The 17,861-nt window shown below is 49.2% G+C and overlaps 1 protein-coding gene across 1 annotated transcript in view; it reads left to right on the top strand.

Annotated features, from left to right (window-relative positions):
- Positions 1-16,219, top strand: part of SPATA7 (spermatogenesis associated 7) — a 96,257-nt gene extending 80,038 nt beyond the window's left edge. Inside the window, 3 exon segments of the mRNA XM_030558969.1 lie at positions 12,770-12,847; positions 14,224-14,281; positions 14,761-16,219. Coding sequence (XP_030414829.1) covers positions 12,770-12,847; positions 14,224-14,281; positions 14,761-15,243 — 619 coding nt within the window. The 3' untranslated portion in view covers positions 15,244-16,219.
- Positions 16,220-17,861: the final 1,642 nt, after the last annotated feature.

Below are 17,861 nucleotides of genomic sequence, written 5' to 3'. Positions count from 1 at the left end.
TACTGGGTGAAACAGTAAAATGGCAACAAATTTAAAGTTCCTTTTAAGTTTTTACAAATATAAATTTAAGTTTCATTAAAAGGCATCTAGAGACAGAAAAGCATAAATTAAAAATTTGAAGTCAAATCAGACTGAGGAAAATAGAAAGAAGCATAAACTCTAGCAAGTCAAATATAGAAGTATAATTAGGCAGGCTAAAAAATAATTTGAAGAGCAAATAGCAAAAGACACAAAAACTAACAGCAAAAAATGTTTAAGTACATCAAGAGTAGGAAGCCTGCCAAACAATCAGTGGGACCACTAGATGATCAAGATGCTGACGGATCACTCAGGGAAGATAAGGACCATTGCAGAGAAGGCGATTTCCACACCTGAGGCCATTCTTGTAAGTGACAGATCTGAGGAACCATTCTAGACTAAGGTGTCAGTAGAGGGTGTTTTGGACCATATTGATAAATTAAACAGTAATAAGTCATCAGGGCTAGATGGTATTAACCCAGAGTTCTGAAGGAACTCCAATAAGAAATCGCTGAACTACTGACAGTGGTATTTAGCCTATTGCTTGAATCAGTCACTGTACCAGATGATTGGAGATTAGCTAATGTAACGCTGATTTTTTTTTTAAAGTCTCCAAAAACAATCCTAACAAGTACAGGCCAGTAATCCTACTTCAGTACCAAGCAAATTCGTTGAAACCTAGTAAAGAACGGAATATGGGACACATAGATGAACATGATATGTTGGAGAAGAGCTCAAAAGGAAATCATGCTCCAAGTCTGTTAGAATTCTTTGAGCAAGCATGTGTACAAGGGTGATCAACCGCTGATACAGCATACTTAGACATTCAAAAAGCCTTTGACACATCACAGGCTCTTAAACAAAGTAAGCAGCTTTGGGATAAGATAGAAGGTCCTTTGGGATAAGATAGAAGGTCCTTTCATGGATCAATACTGGTTAAAAGATAGGAAAACAAAAGCCGGGAATAAATTATCAGCTTTCACAATGGAGAGAGATAAATAGCAGTGTCCTCTCCAGGGATTTGTACTGGGATCAGTGGTGTTCAACATGTTCATAAATGATGTGGAAAGGTGGTAATCAGTTAAGTAGCAAATTTTGCAAATGATACAGAATTATTCAAGGTAGTTAAGACCAAAGCTGACTCTGAAGAGTTACTGTAGTGAGGCGCCCTGGCTCCCAGCTGGGCCTGAGAGGACCGAGCCGCTGCAGCCTCCAACGTGGGCGGAACCACCGCCGCCCGTTCCTGCCCCCCGGAAGTCAAGAGGCGGGACAGGAAGTATAAAAGCACAGCCCAGGCACATCACTTGGAGGCTGGCTGCCGAAGAGACCAGACGTGGGCGGTCGAGCTCCCGCCAGCCTGAGCTTTTCCCGTGCCCAGTATCCTGAGGAGCTGCCTGAGCTTTCCCCGTGCCTGGTATCCTGAGGAGGACTGGCCGAGCCTGCCCCCATGCCCGGTATCCTGAGGAGCTGCCTGAGCTTCCCTGTGCCCGGTATCCTGAGGAACCCATGGTCTGGGACCCACCGGAAGACGCGCCGGTGAGACACAGGTACCCAGAGAGGGGGAGGTCGGAAGTGGCCCGGGGTAACTGACCCTGGTTTGGCTCCGGGAGAGCCTGAACCGATGTCAGTGTGTTGCGGCAGGATCCCCACTGACAGCAGCATGCCTTTGCCGCTGTTAGGGCCCCAGGCTGGAACGCAGTGGAGTGGGAGGGCCTGCGTTCCCCCTGCCACCCGTCCAAGGGTGGCAGGACTCCCCTCTCGCTGGCCTGAGGAGGCCGTTCCCATAGACTGATAGACTATTTGTTTGCTCAGCCCCCTGCTGAAGGGCCTGAGCTTTGAACTGTTTATTGCCCCGCCCTGACCCTGGGCCTGGGCTCAGAGACTATTTGTTTGCTCAGCCCCTGCTGAAAGGCCTGAGCTCTGAACTGCTTACTGCCCCGCCCAGACCCAGGTCCTGGGTTTATCGACTGTTGGTTTGTTTAATCCTTGCTGAAGGGCCGGAACCCGGAACTCTTTGCCCCGTGTAGTGAGGCGCCCTGGCTCCCAGCTGTGCCTGAGAGGGCCGAGCCCCCATACCGGACAGTTACACGTAGTGCCTTCTCTGAGGCCCTCCGCCCAGGATGTGGGGGCGGGCTCTTGACTGCGGTGAGAAGGGGGCTGTGGGGGAGAGACTCCCCTCCCGAGAGATGGATCTTTCCCAGCTCCTTGCGCTCGTGACCGAGACTCAAGAGCGACAGCAGGCGGACCAGTCACAGCAGCAGCAGGAGCAGCAGGCGCCCACCTCCAACACAACAGCAACTTGTTGAGCAGCTGGGAACCCCAGCAGCACCAGCTGCTCCAAGAGCTGATCATCCAACACCAGGAGTTCCAACGCCAATGCCTCCAGCACCTCGCAGCGGCTCGGTCCGCGCTAGAGGGAGTCCAGCCAGGGGGCACGGAGGGGGCCCCGCGGCCCAGTCCCCCGATCCTGCTGATGAAGATGGGCCCCGACAACAACCCCGAAGCTTTCCTCATCACGTTCGAGCAGGTGGCGGTTGTCGCAGGGTGGGTCCACGATCAGTGGGCTGCCATCCTGGCCCCCTACCTGACAGGGACCATCCAGGCGGTCTGTCGCGGCCTGTCTGCAGAGGTAGCCCAGGATTACGACCAGGTGAAGGCCGCAGTCCTAGACCCCCAAGATGTGAGTCCGGAGATGTTCCGATAACGATTTAGGAGCCTGGCCTACCCCACCAGGGCCCGGCCCCATATGGTGGCCCAGGAACTCTGTGAGACCTCTAAGCGCTGGTTGCAGCCAGAACACCGGACGACGGAGGAGCTAATGGAGCAAGTGGTGCTTGAACAGTTCGCCCACATCCTTCCCCCCGGGGAAGGGCCTGGGTCCTCCGCCATCGGCCTACGACCCTGGCCGCCACCGTCTCACGGATGGAGGACTTCCTCGCGGCTGAAGTACCGGTGGGCCCGGCGGCTCGAGTAGCCCCACTGGGGGCAGAGCACCCTAGCTCCGAGAAGAGGACGGCGCTCGTCCGGGCTGACGGATGAGCTTCATGTCGGGGAGCGGAGGCCCGGACCCACACCACAGCGCCCCCTGGCCGATCCGCTCGGATGCCGACTCCAACGGCGAGGGGGGGCCCCCAGAATCCTCTGGCGGACAACCCCGGACCCGGCCTTGGTCCAAACGAACAGACTGGGGGCCCTGTTTCTCCTGCGGGGAGTATGGCCACCTACAGCGGGACTGCCCCGGACTCGAGTCCGCCTTTGGCCAGGTCTGTTCAGGGGAAGCCCGTGCCTGCCGGTCCCAGGCAGCTAAGATCACTGTGCCCATGATGGTTGAGGGAGACCCGACAACGGCCCTCCTTTAACTGGGCTGTGGACAGATGTTGATCCGGCAACGCTTGGGTCTCCCAGTTGATGCCCAGCTGGGAAAAATCCAGCTACAGTGCATCCACAAGGACATCCGACCTTACTCCAGCACCCGGACCCAACTGACGATTGATGGGGTCATCCGGTTGATGGTGGTGGGCCTTGCACCGTGGCTCGCCTATCCGGTGATCCTGGGCCAGGACTGGCCTGAGTTTCCTGCGGTCCTGCACCGCCACACTGGGGATGGCCCGGAGCCCATGCCAGCCTTGGAAGGGGAGACCCCAGAAGCCGAGGAAGACGAGCCGGAAGCACCCGACCCCACCAGCCAGCCAGAAGGATTGGGGGACATCTGCCCGGGAGCTGTGGAGGATCCCTCGACCCCCACAGATTTTGCCGAGACCAAAGGGCCAACCCTACCCTCAAGCAGGCATACGAACAACTAGCTGCCGTGGATGGAACCATCCTCGATCCCAGCTGGGAGGTGCAGTGGCCGCTTTTTGAGCTGCGATGAGATCACCTGTATCGGGTTGAGAAAGACCCACACACCGGGGAGCCCCGGACCCGACTCCTCGTGCCCCGATGTCATCGGCGGGCGGTCCTGAAACTGAACCACGACGTCCCAGCCTCTGGACACCTGGGTCACGAAAAGACACTGGCCTGGATCCTGAGACGCTTCTTTTGGCTGGGTATACACCAGGAAGTAAAACACCACTGCAACTCCTGCCCAGAGTGCCAGCTGGCCGCCCCCGCCAGAGCGCCCAAGGCTCTCCTAGTGCCCATGCCCGTAATCAAGACCCCCTTTGAGCGCATGGCTATGGATCTAGTGGGGCCTCTCCCCAAGAGCATCGCGGGGTTTCAGTACATCCTGGTTATGTTGGACTATGCCACCCGGTTTCCCGAGGCGATTCCCCTGCAAAGCATCACAGCCCGCACTATCGCAGGCGAATTGGTGAAGGTCTTCGCCCACGCCGGCCTGCCCCGGGAAATCCTCATGGACCAGGGGACCAACTTTACCTCGCGATTACTACGCCAAGTATGTGAACTGGGGACCAAGCAACTGCGGACGTCGGTATATCATCCCCAGACCGACGGATTGGTCGAAAGGTTCAATCGGACCTTAAAGGACATGCTGCACAGATTTCCGCTGCCGGACCTCCGCCGATGGGACCAGCTACTACCACCCTTGCTTTTAGCAGTACAAGAGGTCCTCCAATCGTCGACCAAATTTTCGCCATTTGAACTGCTCTATGGCCGCCAGCCCCGGGGCCTCTTGGACCTAATGCGGGAAACCTGGGAGCAAGCCTCGTCCCCGGCCCAAGGCCTTTTGAAGTACGTGATCCAGCTGCAGGAGCATCTGAGGCAGGCGAGCGCCCTGGCCTGAGAGAATTTGAAAGCTGCCCAAGAAACATAGGCCCAGAGTTACAATCGGGGTGCACAGACCCGCAACTTTCAACCCGGCGACTGGGTCCTTCTCCTTCTTCCCTCCAACGAATCCAAGCTCCTTGCTTGGTGACAAAGACCATATGAGGTAGTTAGAAAAGTGGGCCCAGTTACCTATAAAATCAACCAGCCCGACCGGCGAAAGAAGCTACAGCGATACCACATTAACCTTCTCAAGCCATGGCAGGAACAAGAAGGTCTTCTAATTAACCCCTACCCACCAGAACCTGAGCTAGGACCCCAGGTAACCCACACCGAGGACCCGGAGGGACCCCATCTTGGGGAAGCGCTGACGGAGGCGCAGCTTAAGCAAACCCGGTGCCTCCTACAAGCATTTTCCCGCACTTTCATGGCCCAACCAGGACACACCACCCTGGTACACCATAGGATTCAGATGGAGCCTGGAGTGGTGGTCTGGGGCACAACCCGGCTCCTGCCATACCATAGGAGGCGTGTCGTTGACAAGGAGGTACGGAATATGTTGGACTTGGGGGTGATTGAACCCTCGCAGAGCGAGTGGCGTAGCCCCATGGTGCTGGTCCCAACGATTCTGCATTGACTTCGGGCGCGTCAACGTCCTCTCCAAATTCGATGCCTACCCCATACCCCGGATAGACGAGCTGTTGGCTCGATTAGGAGAGGCCCGTTATATCACTACCTTGGATTTGAGCAAGGGGTACTGCCAGATCCCCCTCGATCCGGCCTCCCGGGAGAAGACTGCCTTCACCACCCCTACGGGCCTCTATCAATTTACCCGGATGCCCTTCGGCCTCCATGGGGCCCCGGCCATGTTCCAGCGCCTGATGGACTGCCTCCTCCGGCCGCATCAAGACTACGCGGCAGCCTATCTGGACGACATGGTCATTTACTGCCGCTACTGGGAGGGGCACTTAGAGCAGGTCGCAGCCGTCCTGAGGTCCCTGCGGACGGCCGGGTTAACGGCCAACCCGAAGAAATGCCGCATCGGCTGGCAAGAAACCACCTACCTGGGGTACACTATCAGAAATGGACAGGTAAAACCCCTCGTGGACAAGGTTCAGGCCGTTGCAGCCTGTCCCCCACCAGCCACGAAACGCCAAGTACGTCAGTTCTTGGGGCTGGCCGGGTATTATCAACGGTTCATTCCCCAGTTCACAGCAATCGCCGCTTCCTTGACGGGGCTCCTAACCAAGGACCGCCCACGACAAGTGAAATGGACCCCCGAGTGTGACGAGGCCTTTCAAACGCTTAAAGCAAGTCTCTGCCAGGAGCCAGTCCTGTATAGCCCCAGTTTTGATCAGCCGTTCATCCTGCAGACGGACGCCTCGGAGGTGGGGCTCGGGGCTGTCCTTTCCCAAGAGTTGGATGGGAAGAGCATCCAGTCCTCTACATCAGCCGGAAGCTGTTCCCCCGAGAAGAAAATTACGCGGTGGTTGAGAAGGAAGCCCTCGCAGCGAAGTGGGCTTGCTATGCCCTGCGATACTACCTGCTTGGGGCCCCGTTCACCTTGGTCACTGACCACGCTGCCCTCCAGTGGTTGGCCCGCATGAAGGACCATAACATGCAGCTGCAGTGCTGGTACCTGGTGCTGCAGCCCTATGCCTTCACCGTTCGCCATAGGGCCGGGAAGGATCATGCCAACACGGACTTCCTTTCCCGCCTGGGGGGTATGGAAGGGTCTGGCCCCACTTCACGGGAGCCAGCCTTGAGCAGGGGACGTGTAGTGAGGCGCCCTGGCTCCCAGCTGCGCCAGAGAGGACCGAGCCCCTGCAGCCTCCAACTTGGGCTGAGCCACCACCACCTGTTCCCGCCCCCGGAGGTCAAGGGGAGGGACAGAAAGTATAAAAGCACAGCCCCGGCGCTCACTTGGAGGCCGGCTGCCAAAGAGACCAGACGCAGGTGGCCGAGCTCCCGCCTGGCCTGAGCTTCCCCATGCCCGGTATCCGGAGGAGCTTCCTGAGCTTCCCCGCTCCCAGTATCCTGAGGAGGACTGGCCAAGCCTGCCCCGTGCCCGGTATCCTGAGGAGGACTGGCCGAGCCTGCCCCGTGCCCGGTATCCTGAGGAGGACTGGCCAAGCCTGCCCCGTGCCCGGTATCTTGAGGCTGACTGGCCGAGCCTGGCCCGTGCCCGGTATCCTGAGGAGGACTGGCCAAGCCTGCCCCATGCCTGGTATCCTGAGGAGCTACCTGAGCTTCCCTGTGCCCGGTATCCTGAGGAGCCCATGGTCTGGGACCCACCGGAAGACGCCGGTGAGACACAGGTACCCAGAGAGGGGGAGGTCGGAAGTGGCCCGGGGGTAACCGACCCTGGTTTGGCTCCGGGAGAGCCTGAATCGATGTCAGTGTGTTGCGGCCAGGATCCCCACTGACTGCAGCGTTTCTTTGCTGCTGTTAGGGCCCCAGGCTGGAACGCAGTGGAGTGGGAGGGCCTGCGTTCCCCCTGCCACCCGTCCAAGGGTGGCAGACTCCACCTCTCACTGGCCTGAGGAGGCCGTTCTCATAGACTGATAGTCTATAAGCCCAAGCCCTGGGTTAGGGTGGGGCAATAAGTAGTTCAAAGCTCAGGCCCTTCAGCAGGGCCTGAGCACTGAACTGCTTATTGCCCCGCCCTGACCCAGGGCTTGGGCTCAGAGACTATTTGTTTGCTCAGCCCCTGCTGAAGGGCCGGAGCTCTGAACTACATTGCCCCGCCCTGACCCAGGTCCTGAGCTTATCGACTGTTGGTTTGTTTAATCCCTGCTGAAGGGCCGGAACCCAGAACTCTTTGCCGCATGTAGTGAGGTGCCCTGGCTCCCAGCTGCGCCTGAGAGGGCCGAGCCCCAATACCGGACAGTTACAGTTACAAAGGGATCTCACAAAACTGGGGGACTGGGTCACAAAATGGCAAATGAAATCAATGTTGATAAGTGCAAAGTAATACACATTGGAAAACATAATTCTAACTATACATACAAAATGATGGAGTCTAAATTAGCTGTTTCCAGTCAGAAAAGAGACCTTGCAGTAATTGTGGATAGTTCTCTGAATTCATCAGCTCAGTGTGCAGCTGCAGTCAAAAAAGTTAACAGGTTGTTAGGAGCCATTAGGAAAGGGACAGAGACAAGACAGAAAAATATCATAATACCACTATATAAATCCATGGTAAACCCACACCTTGAACACTGCATGTAGTTCTGGTTGTCCCATCTCAAAAAATATATATTAGAATTGGAAAAGATAAAAAGAAGGGCAACAAAAATGATTAGAGCTATGGAACAGCTTTCATATGAGGAGAGAATAAAAAGACTGGGACTGTTCATCTTAGAAAAGAGACGATTAAGGGGGATATGATAGAGGGCTAAAAAGTCATGAGTGGTGTAAAGAAAATGAATAAGGAAATGTTACTTACCTCCCAATACATAAAACAAGAAGCAGAGTCACCTAATGAAATTAATAGGCAGCAGGTTTAAAACTAGAGTGACTAGACATCCCAATTTTATCGGGACTGTCCCGATATTTGCTTGTTTGTTCCGCGTCCCGACCGATGTTTGCACACAGGTGTAACCCAGAGGGGTCTCGTGCCCCCCCGACTCTGCCCCCTCCTTCCCCCATTGGATCCCTCCCCAAATCCCTGCTCTGGCCCCACCCCCCACCCCCGCCCCCTCACTGCCCCATTGGATCCCTCCCCAAATCCCCACCTCTTCCCCAAGCATGCTGCATTCCTCCTCCCTCCCAGGCTTGTGCCGATCAGCTGTATGGCGGCACAAGCACTGGAGGGAGGCCCGGGGGAGCCAGGGTGAATGAATCCAGCCTGGCCCCGAGAGCAGGCAGGAGGGTGGGGTGGTATCTGCAGGGGCAGCCTCGGGTCTGGCCTGGGGAACCGGCTCCCTGTACGCGCCCATGGCGGAGGGGGCAGCAGCTGCCCATGCGGGGACTCCGACGGGGCTTCATTTCCCGCCATGTGGAGGCAGTGGCAGCCCCATTCGTTCCCCTGCAGGACCCGAGCGGGACAGGGGGGCTGGGGCCTGCTGCCCCATTTCGGGGCCACCCGCAGTGCTCTGCGGGGCAGCTGGGCGTGGGCCAGACCCAGGTACACTCGAAGTGACAGAATTGTGCCGCCCCGCAGGACGGGCTGTAGGGAAACTCCGCCCCGGGGCGGAGGCAGCGGCAGCCCCGTTCATTCCCCTGTGGGACCCGAGCAGAACTGGGGGACTGAGGCCTGCTGCCCCCACTCCGGGGCTGCCCGCAGGATTGCACCAGCTGGGCACCTTCCCCTACAGGGGAGGTGGAGATGAGGAAAGCTGGTGCGGAGGGGGGCGCTGCAGCGGCTTTTTTTTCCTCCGACTCCCCCCCCCCAGCGTCCCGATGTTTCAGTTTTGTCATCTGGTCACCCTATTTAAAACTAACATGAGAAAGTATTTCTTCACACAGTGCAGTCAACCTGTGGAACTTGTTGTCAGGGGATATTGTGAAGGCCTAAAACATAACTGGGTTCAAAAAAGAATTGGGTAATGTCAAAAGCGTCCAAAAAGTGGGGACCTGCATGTACCTTTCTAAGCTTAATTCCTAGCTTAGATCTGATAGCGCCGCCACCAGCCAAAATATAGTGTTTGGCACACTTTCTGTTCCCCCAAAACCTTCCCTGGGGAACCCAAGACCCAAACCCCTTGGGTCCTTCCCCCTCCTTTCCCCCTCCCAGACTTTCCCCTCCCTGGGTACCCTGAGAGGCTACACTGATCCAGACTCCTTGGATCTTAAAACAGAGGGGAATTTACCTTCCCCCCCTTCTTTCCCCCCACTAATCCCTGGTGAGTTCAGACCCAATCCCCTTGGATCTTAGACAAGGGGGAAAAAATCAATCAGGTTCTTAAAAAAGAAAGCTTTTAATTAAAGAAAGAAAAAGTAAAGATTATCTCTGTAAAATTAGGATGGAAAATGTTTACAGGTTATTCAGCTCATATAGACTAGAGGGACTTCCCTCCCCCCCCCCCCCAGCCTGAAATTCAAGTTATAGCAAACAGAGGTAAAAAATCCTTCCAGCAAAATGCACATAAGACTAATCTGCCTTTTCTAGCTAGTACTTACTATTTTGAACATGAGACTCTGTTTCAGAAAGATAAGGGAAACCTGGGGTGCACGTCTGGTCCCTCTTAGCCCCAAGAGCGAACAACGAACAAAACAAACAGCACAAACAAAGACTTCCCTCCACAGAGATTTGAAAGTATCTTGTCCCCCCATTGGTCCTCTGGTCAGGTGTCAGTCAGGTTCACTGAGCTTCTTAACCCTTTAGAGGTAAAAGAGACATTAACCCTTAACCATCTGTTTATGACAGGTAAATTCATGGACGATAGGGTCCTTCAATAGCTAAGATGGTACAGGATACTAACCCATGCTCCAGGTGTCCCTAAACCGCTGACTGCCAGAAGCTGGAACTGGACAACAGGGGATGGATCGCTCGATAATTGCCATATTCTGTTTCATTCTCTCTGAAGCATCTGGCACTGGTCACTGTTAGAGGATAGTATGCTGGGCTAGATGGATCATTGGTCTGACCCAGTATTGACATTCTTATGTTCTTATGTTGAAACAATAAATGAGGCATTGTAATAAACTATCACATCAGAGTCTGATCTGGATCTGACATGGCCACAAATAAAGAAATCCATTTGACAGCATGTGAAGTATCCCCCACGGATCTAAGAATCAGGAAAACTAGCTACAACTTTTTTGGGGAAAAGTGACTAGATTTTGCTATTCTTGTTTATTCTTGTTCTTGTTTATTACTAGGAATATTTCTATGAAGATGGGATGTTTGTTACTGCAGAGCTCCTGCTACTAGTTCCCCCCTTGATACCATGGTCTTTTCTTTGTATTGACAACAGACATATACAACAAACATTTCCAGAACAACCGAAGTGTAATGTTGCAATCAGGCATCAGGTGGAGAAAAAGTAGCAGGAACAGAGAAACTTCTGAGAACAAAGATCCCCTTTTACGTGCAATAGGAATGAAGAGGAAAGCACACTGAAGAAATAGGATATTCAGAGAGGCATTAATAGTATTTTGCACTTTCATAGACCCTTCCATCTGAGTATCACAAAATGGTTTGCTGACATTAGTGAACTGAGCATTACAATCCCCTGGTGAGTTAGGTAGTTATCCCCATTTCATAGATGTGGCAGTTGGGTTCAGGAGGGGCTAAAGCCAGGAATAGAACCCAGATCTCCTTCCCAGTCTTGTACTTGTAGGGATGGGCAGCCCGGTCCAAATAAAGTCAGAACGCCTGCCCCATCCTTCACTCCTTTTTAGAACCCAACCTTTTTTGAAATTCTAAAACTCATGGATAAGTTGGTGGATTGTTGTTTTTTTCCAGTTTATATCCAGGAACAGAACTGATCATGAAGGAGATCATTCTCCTAGTATTTCTGGCCAGAAACCTGGTGAGACCCTGGAGTCAGAGATTGGAATTATATTCCCAGCTCTTACATTGACTTACAAGTCACATAATTTCTCTATATCTTAGTTTCCCCATCTATAAAAGGAATGATAATGCTTCCCTATCTTGAAGAGGACTTGACTGAAAAGCTCTTTGGAATCCTTGGAAGATGCTATAGAAGGAGAACATATTACTGTGTTGTTATTATTGTTGTTGTTATTATTAGGTTGTCTCAACAGAACTCCAAACTTTTGGAGGCTCTCCCAGCTATAGTGATTGGCATCACCACTGGTTCTAAGAAATGTTAGCCAAAGAGCTCCAGAACACCTCAGCACTCTTCAAGGCATTTGTGATGTTGAACTCCCATAATCCAAGCAACTCATTTTAGCTATATCATTTGTTTACTTGAAAGGACATTTTACCATACATTACATCAATATATTTTTATGCTGATGCCTGATTAATTCTCTTACATATTTCTTAATGACAGCTGCTTGCACGTGCCACTGAAGAATACTTGTAATGCTTTGCTGTTTGAACAGTCTAGAGTTCCCCTGTTCTTCCTGGAGTAGTTATAGGCTAAAACCCTTGTGTAAAAAATTCCTTAGCGTTGTTACCAGTAAAACCTTTACCTGTTAACACTGAAAATATGTTAATCCGATGAACTTTCTACTCAGGGCATTGTTTTTCTATCTGAATCTCTCTGACTCTACAATGAAAATTGGCTATTATTAATTATTATTATTATTATTATTATTACTTGTGTTACCATAGTTACTAGGAGGCCTGGTCCTGGAGCAGGACCTGTTGTGCTAGGTGCTAGTGAGTTTCATTCTCTGATTCTCCTGCAGTAGCTGAATGCTGCAACATTTGGGTTGCAAACACTGCAGAGGAATGTTTCTGTCTTGCTAAAGGGTTGTTTCCATTGAAATATAAAAAGAAAGGATCAGAAGGAGTGAAGTTGGCTCCAAGAGGTATCCTTTACCTCTCCCTGCACTGGCAATGCCTGAAGTAAGGGAGGTTTTCAGTGGAAACGCTGCCCTCCCACCAGGGACTAACAACTGAAGTTCCCTAGAAACCCCTGTGAAAGCTGTTGAATCAGAGCATTGCATTGCATCACGACTCTCCCCCTACCTGGCTAGCACTACCCATTTCTTGAGCAGTGTTGGCCTTCCAGATCTCATGGCACAAAGCAGGTTGTGATCTGTCAACCCTCCTGCAGGACTTCCCCCCTCAGGAGCTCTGGACTAGTTTATACAAGAGCAGGAAGTTAACATAAAGCTTGACAATTTTGCTCTGAAATGCCAAGGCAACGTTTCTGCAGATATGATCGTACTTTATACAGAGTTTATTTTTATTCACCCTAAACATGGGGCCTAAGTAACTTGTCTTCTGTAAGACAGGAAGCTAAGTTGCTCCCAACAGTTACAACTGTTTCCATTTCCTCCATAGTATTTGCTAAGTAATGTCCCTTAGCAGGTAGAGCTTCTTGCTTTGTTGTGTGACAGATGTCTCTACTTTTAAACATTCAGACTGGATTTTCTGTTCTCTGTGCAGAGAAGAAGAGCTTCGGTATTTGAGTTTCATTGAAGATGTAACAGATGAAATTCTGAATCTTGGATTATTTTCCAACAGGTTAGATATCTTTGTTTTAAGGTTTGTAGGAACTGTGCTCAGAACAGATTGGATTCTGTAAGCAATGTGGAGTGCAGTATCTCTGAACCTGGTGACATTTTTATAAGAAGATTTTGGCATTTAACCTCCTATTAAATACACTTCTAAAAACATAACTTCCCTTTGCTTTCATTCTCTCTCCTTTCCGTTTACTTCTGTTGTAGATCTTGGCACATCTTCATAGTCTGCTCTCTTTCTTCCTCTCCCCCTCTATCTCTTGTCACTCTTCCCTTATCAGAGATACATAGATTTTAAGGCCAGAGGGGACCATTGTAATTATATAGGATGACCTCCTATATTACACAAAGCAAGGAACCTCACGCAGTAATTTCTGCATCAAGCCCATAATTTCTGTTTCAACTATAATGTATTTTCTAGAAAGATCTCCAATCTTATAGACTTCAAATGATTGAGAGTCCACCATGTCCCTTGGAAGTTGTTCCAATGGTTATTCTCCCTTAATGTTAAATTCTCTCTGTGCACTGAATTCTCTTCTGTCTCTCTTTTTCTCATCTCCAACAACCAGCCTGTCCTCTTTCTCTTTCCTTGTTTCCAGTCTCTCCTTTCTTTCCCTCACTCTCACTAATTCTTTTTTCTTTCTATTCTCAATCTGTTTCCTTATCCCCCCCACCCTTTCCTTCATGCACATTCTCACCCTTCTACTCCACTTCCTACTTCCTCCCTCTTCAAATCAAGTGGAGCAGAGGGGCACAGCCCATACCAATCTTGGCACTGACAGTGGTGCCCTCGCAGCATCTCCTTCCTGACTCTCTCCTCAGAGTTTCTTCTCCCCAGTCTATGAAGAAAGGACCAGAGGTTCTTTCTCTCTGCCTTCCCCACAGGCCATGATAGAGTGCCTTCAGGGCCTGAGGGATCTTCTGTCCCTTGCCATAGTGAGCTGCTGAAGCTGTGTTTTGTCTCTTCCCCCTCCCCGGCCTGGGACAGGGGGTCTGCTAGGAGTTTTGCTTGTACCTCTGCACATCAGCAGCCACTATGGGGAGGGGTTATGGGTTTGTGAATGCTTCAGCCTGTGGCGTCTGCTCACTCTATCTGAACGGAGACTGGCTAAGACAGAGCAAGGGGTACATCAGTTAGTGTTCTCATTCAGCCCTATGACAAGGCCTTGCCCACTGAGAAAATGTCCGTTAGCATGTAGACACAATGTTGGCTTCTTTGTGACGAAGTATAATGAAGGCAATCTGATTATTTCCCCTTAGTAAATGCATGAAGACTCTGGAGTTTGTATCCTTTACACATCTAGGCTTGTTTAGGACATTTTATCTTTCTCTCCTCAAAATAATGATCTGCCTGAGCCTGCCTTATTTATTTATTTTTAGGGTTTTGGAGAGATTGTTTGAGCGACACATAGAGCAAAATAAGCACCGTTTGGATGAGGTATGTTCTTTTTCCGAACAGAGTTTGTAATGTTCTCAGTCCATGTAAGTGACTTCAGAGAGGTCTTTCCAAAGTGCACTTTTAAAAATGCTGCAGATGTAGCCATAACCCCAGTACAGATCCACCTTTTAAATGAGAGATTGTGTGGTGGTACTTTGTCAGCAGTGCAAGTGGGAAATGTGACCTTTCTAGATCACCCACATCATGCATACTTTCATACACTGGGTAACAGTTATTTCAGAAACTTGATAATTGTTTTCTGCAAAGTAATTATAAGAATAATTAAGTTACTTGACTTTATGCAGCCTGTATTTCCTCAAAAATGTAACTAAATGGAAGATGCTAATTTGAAAATAAATTCTTAATACATTCCGCTATTTGGACTATGAAATATGTTACAGAACCTATCTTAAGACTGCAGGCAGCTGTGGAGTGGGCCATAAGTGATTAAGAACCTTATTTCTTCTCTTAAATTCTAGAACAAAATGCGCCACCTACTGGATGTCCTCAAAGTCGACCTGGGCTGCAACACAGAGAAATCTGAGAGAGTCAATGGCAGCATGGAAGTGATTGACCCGTTTGATCTGGAAAGATTTGAGACCTTGGACCAGCTCCAATTTACCAGCAAAAATTGGAAACAAAATAAGACTACGAAAAGTGAGGAGTTCCTAAAAGCCATGGATTTATTATCAAAGGAGACAAACAACCTAAAACACCCCTTAGACAGTGAAACTTCAAAGCAGATACATGACAAGGATATCTTTTCAAAAGGTATAACTGAAGCGGTGAGTGTTGGAACAGATCCTTACTCTTCAGTGAAATCTGAAGAAGCCCCAGATATTTCACACACATTTGAGCCAACACTGAACTCAACCACGTGCGACAGTGACTTTGAATCAAATAAGGAACTTGATGATCTTGAGGAAAACTTTGCAGAGGCCCTTCAAATTTCCTCTATGTAAAGTAGTAGACAAGAACTAGCTGCAGAACAGGACAGTAGACTGTTGCAGAGAGCTGACCTTTGTTAAATAAATGCTAGTGAATCATTCATTTTACCTTTAACTTTTCTCTTTGGACACTGCTATAGCCTCTCCAGCAGGAGTACAAGCATTATTAATCAGGCTTTAACTGATTCATGTACTAACATACACCTGTAGTGTATCAAATGACACTGGTTAAAAAGGACTTTATATATTTCAGCTAAGTGTCTAATTTGGAAATAACTGTTGAAAGTGCTAAAATTAGAGATATATTTTTAGGATTATTAGAGATGTAATAAGTTATATTATTTATTCTTTGTTTTTATAATAAATGAGTGCAATAACTGAAGCATTTAAAGCACAGTTGTAATACAATAAGCTTTTTCCACCAAGATCACAGCTTAAGCTGTAACTGAACATTTCAGTATCTCTTTGCAGGGAGAATTCAGGATTGATCAGCATCAGAAAACAAGATACAGAGTTTAGTGTCTGCAGGAAATGTGCAGAGTGAACATGTAGTCTCTTGCATCCATGTTGGAGGGGATTTCTGCATCTCTTGGCACTCCTAGTCCATTGTTCAAGGTTGTCCTAAATTCCCAAAAGGAGATAAACCCCTCTTTAAATCCAGTTACATAGGAATGACCTATGTACATATAGTCACAGTCTGAAACATGAGCATTTCTCTGTGCCAGTGACTGGCTGCTAGGGGTGATCACTCCTCCTTTCACTCCCTTCTTTCCTGTTTTCATCGCCAGATCTTTTCTACCCTGCCTTTACCTGCTGTAGAAAGCAGTAGGACTTCTCCCATAATAGCAACCCTCAGTCTTCACTTAACCTCCTGCCGTCTTGCTTGGCTAAGAAAGGATATCTTTTGGTAACTGCTGCAGTTGACTGGCTTTGCTGGTACACTGTTTTAATCTGCATCAGAGGGGTAGCCGTGTTAGTCTGGATCTGTAAAAGCAGCAAAGAATCCTGTGGCATCTTATAGACTAACAGAGGTTTTGGAGCATCAGCTTTCGTAGGTGAATACCTACTTCGTCAGATGCATGTAGTGGAAATTTCCAGGGGCAGATATATATATATGCAAGCAAGCTGGACATAATGAGGTTAGTTCAATCAGGGAGGATGAGGCCCTGTTCTAGCAGTTGAGGTGTGAAAACCAAGGGAGGAAAAACTGGTTTTGTAGTTGGCAAGCCATTCACAGTCTTTGTTTAATCCTGAGCTGATGGTGTCAAATTTGCAGATGAACTGAAGCTCAGCAGTTTCTCTTTGAAAGACTGTGAATGGCTTGCCAACTACAAAACCAGTTTTTCCTCCCTTGGTTTTCACACCTCAACTGCTAGAACAGGGCCTCATCCTCCCTGATTGAACTAACTTCATTATCTCTAGCTTGCTTGCATATATATATCTGCCCCTGGAAATTTCCCCTACATGCATCTGACGAAGTAGGTATTCACCTACGAAAGCTCATGCTCCAAAACCTCTGTTAGTCTAAGGTGCCACAGGATTCTTTGCTGTTTTAATCTGGATGTTCATGAATCAGTTGATATTTTAGGAGGGTGGAGATTTTTGCAACAGTTGTCAAACTGCACAATACTAAAATGTACAATTCAGTTTCCTGCACTGAAGAAAGCCTTGATTTAAAGTGCTGCATATATTTTTGTTTTAATAAATTGATGAGAGTTGGGCTTTAATTCAAGATCAGGACTGTTTGGCTAAAACATCAGGCATCATGTAGAAAATGTAGAAAGGACAGGTTTTTATTTAAATATGTATTTATACTAGTACACATGAAACATACTGCACTGAGAGACTGAAGTTCTTGTTTATCCATAGTACAGCTACAGCCTGAACAGGGGCTGAGCAAGCTTCATGCTGTAGCTGGACCGATGTGTCTCCGCCAGTACCACCTTTTAAAGAGGGGTTAATGCCATAGGGAAGCACTGTGGGTTACTTGACATCGTCCTAGTATCTTAAACTATCTTACACTTCAGTATTTTTAAGTGTATAATTAGTTGGTTCAACATTTACCTAAATAGATTGGGCCTGAGAATACATATGGATAAGTCACATCTTGCTACTTTTCCCCTTAAATTACTGACATTCATCTTCCTGATCCAGTTCATCCTGAAGTATCTGTGAGAAATAAGTAATTGTCTTTGCTGTAGTGGAACAGCACAACTGCAGAGGCTAAACAAAGGCTATGATTTAATTATAATTAATTATAAGAAACTTCAGGAACTGGAAAAGGCCACCTGTTCCAGTGTACCTGCTCTTTTCTTGGTTTTATCTCTTAATCTCCTTCTTCCAGAAACAAGGTTAGGTGGCTAGAGCTCATTTGTACAACTCTACCTGTTTCCTTCCCTCCTTTTCTGATTAACTGTCTTTCCCAAACAATTTGCAAAATAAGGAACTAGCTACAACTGCTAACTTCAGTTCCAAGGGGTGCAGTTACCTGTGTGGTTGCAATTTTCAGAAATTAATGTAGCAAAGGCCACCTCATTGATAAGATTTTATCAATAGTGCAAGTTGTTTTTTGGGTCTGTGTTCTTCTGTAGTGCCTTAGTACACAGTATCTGTTTCCTCGTGCACAAATTGAA

Source organism: Gopherus evgoodei, chromosome 4, assembly GCF_007399415.2.
Source record: "Gopherus evgoodei ecotype Sinaloan lineage chromosome 4, rGopEvg1_v1.p, whole genome shotgun sequence".
Lineage (NCBI taxonomy): Eukaryota > Metazoa > Chordata > Testudines > Testudinidae > Gopherus > Gopherus evgoodei.
Note: the sequence above shows the minus strand (reverse complement) of the source record. Positions and strands in the feature narration are given on the sequence as shown.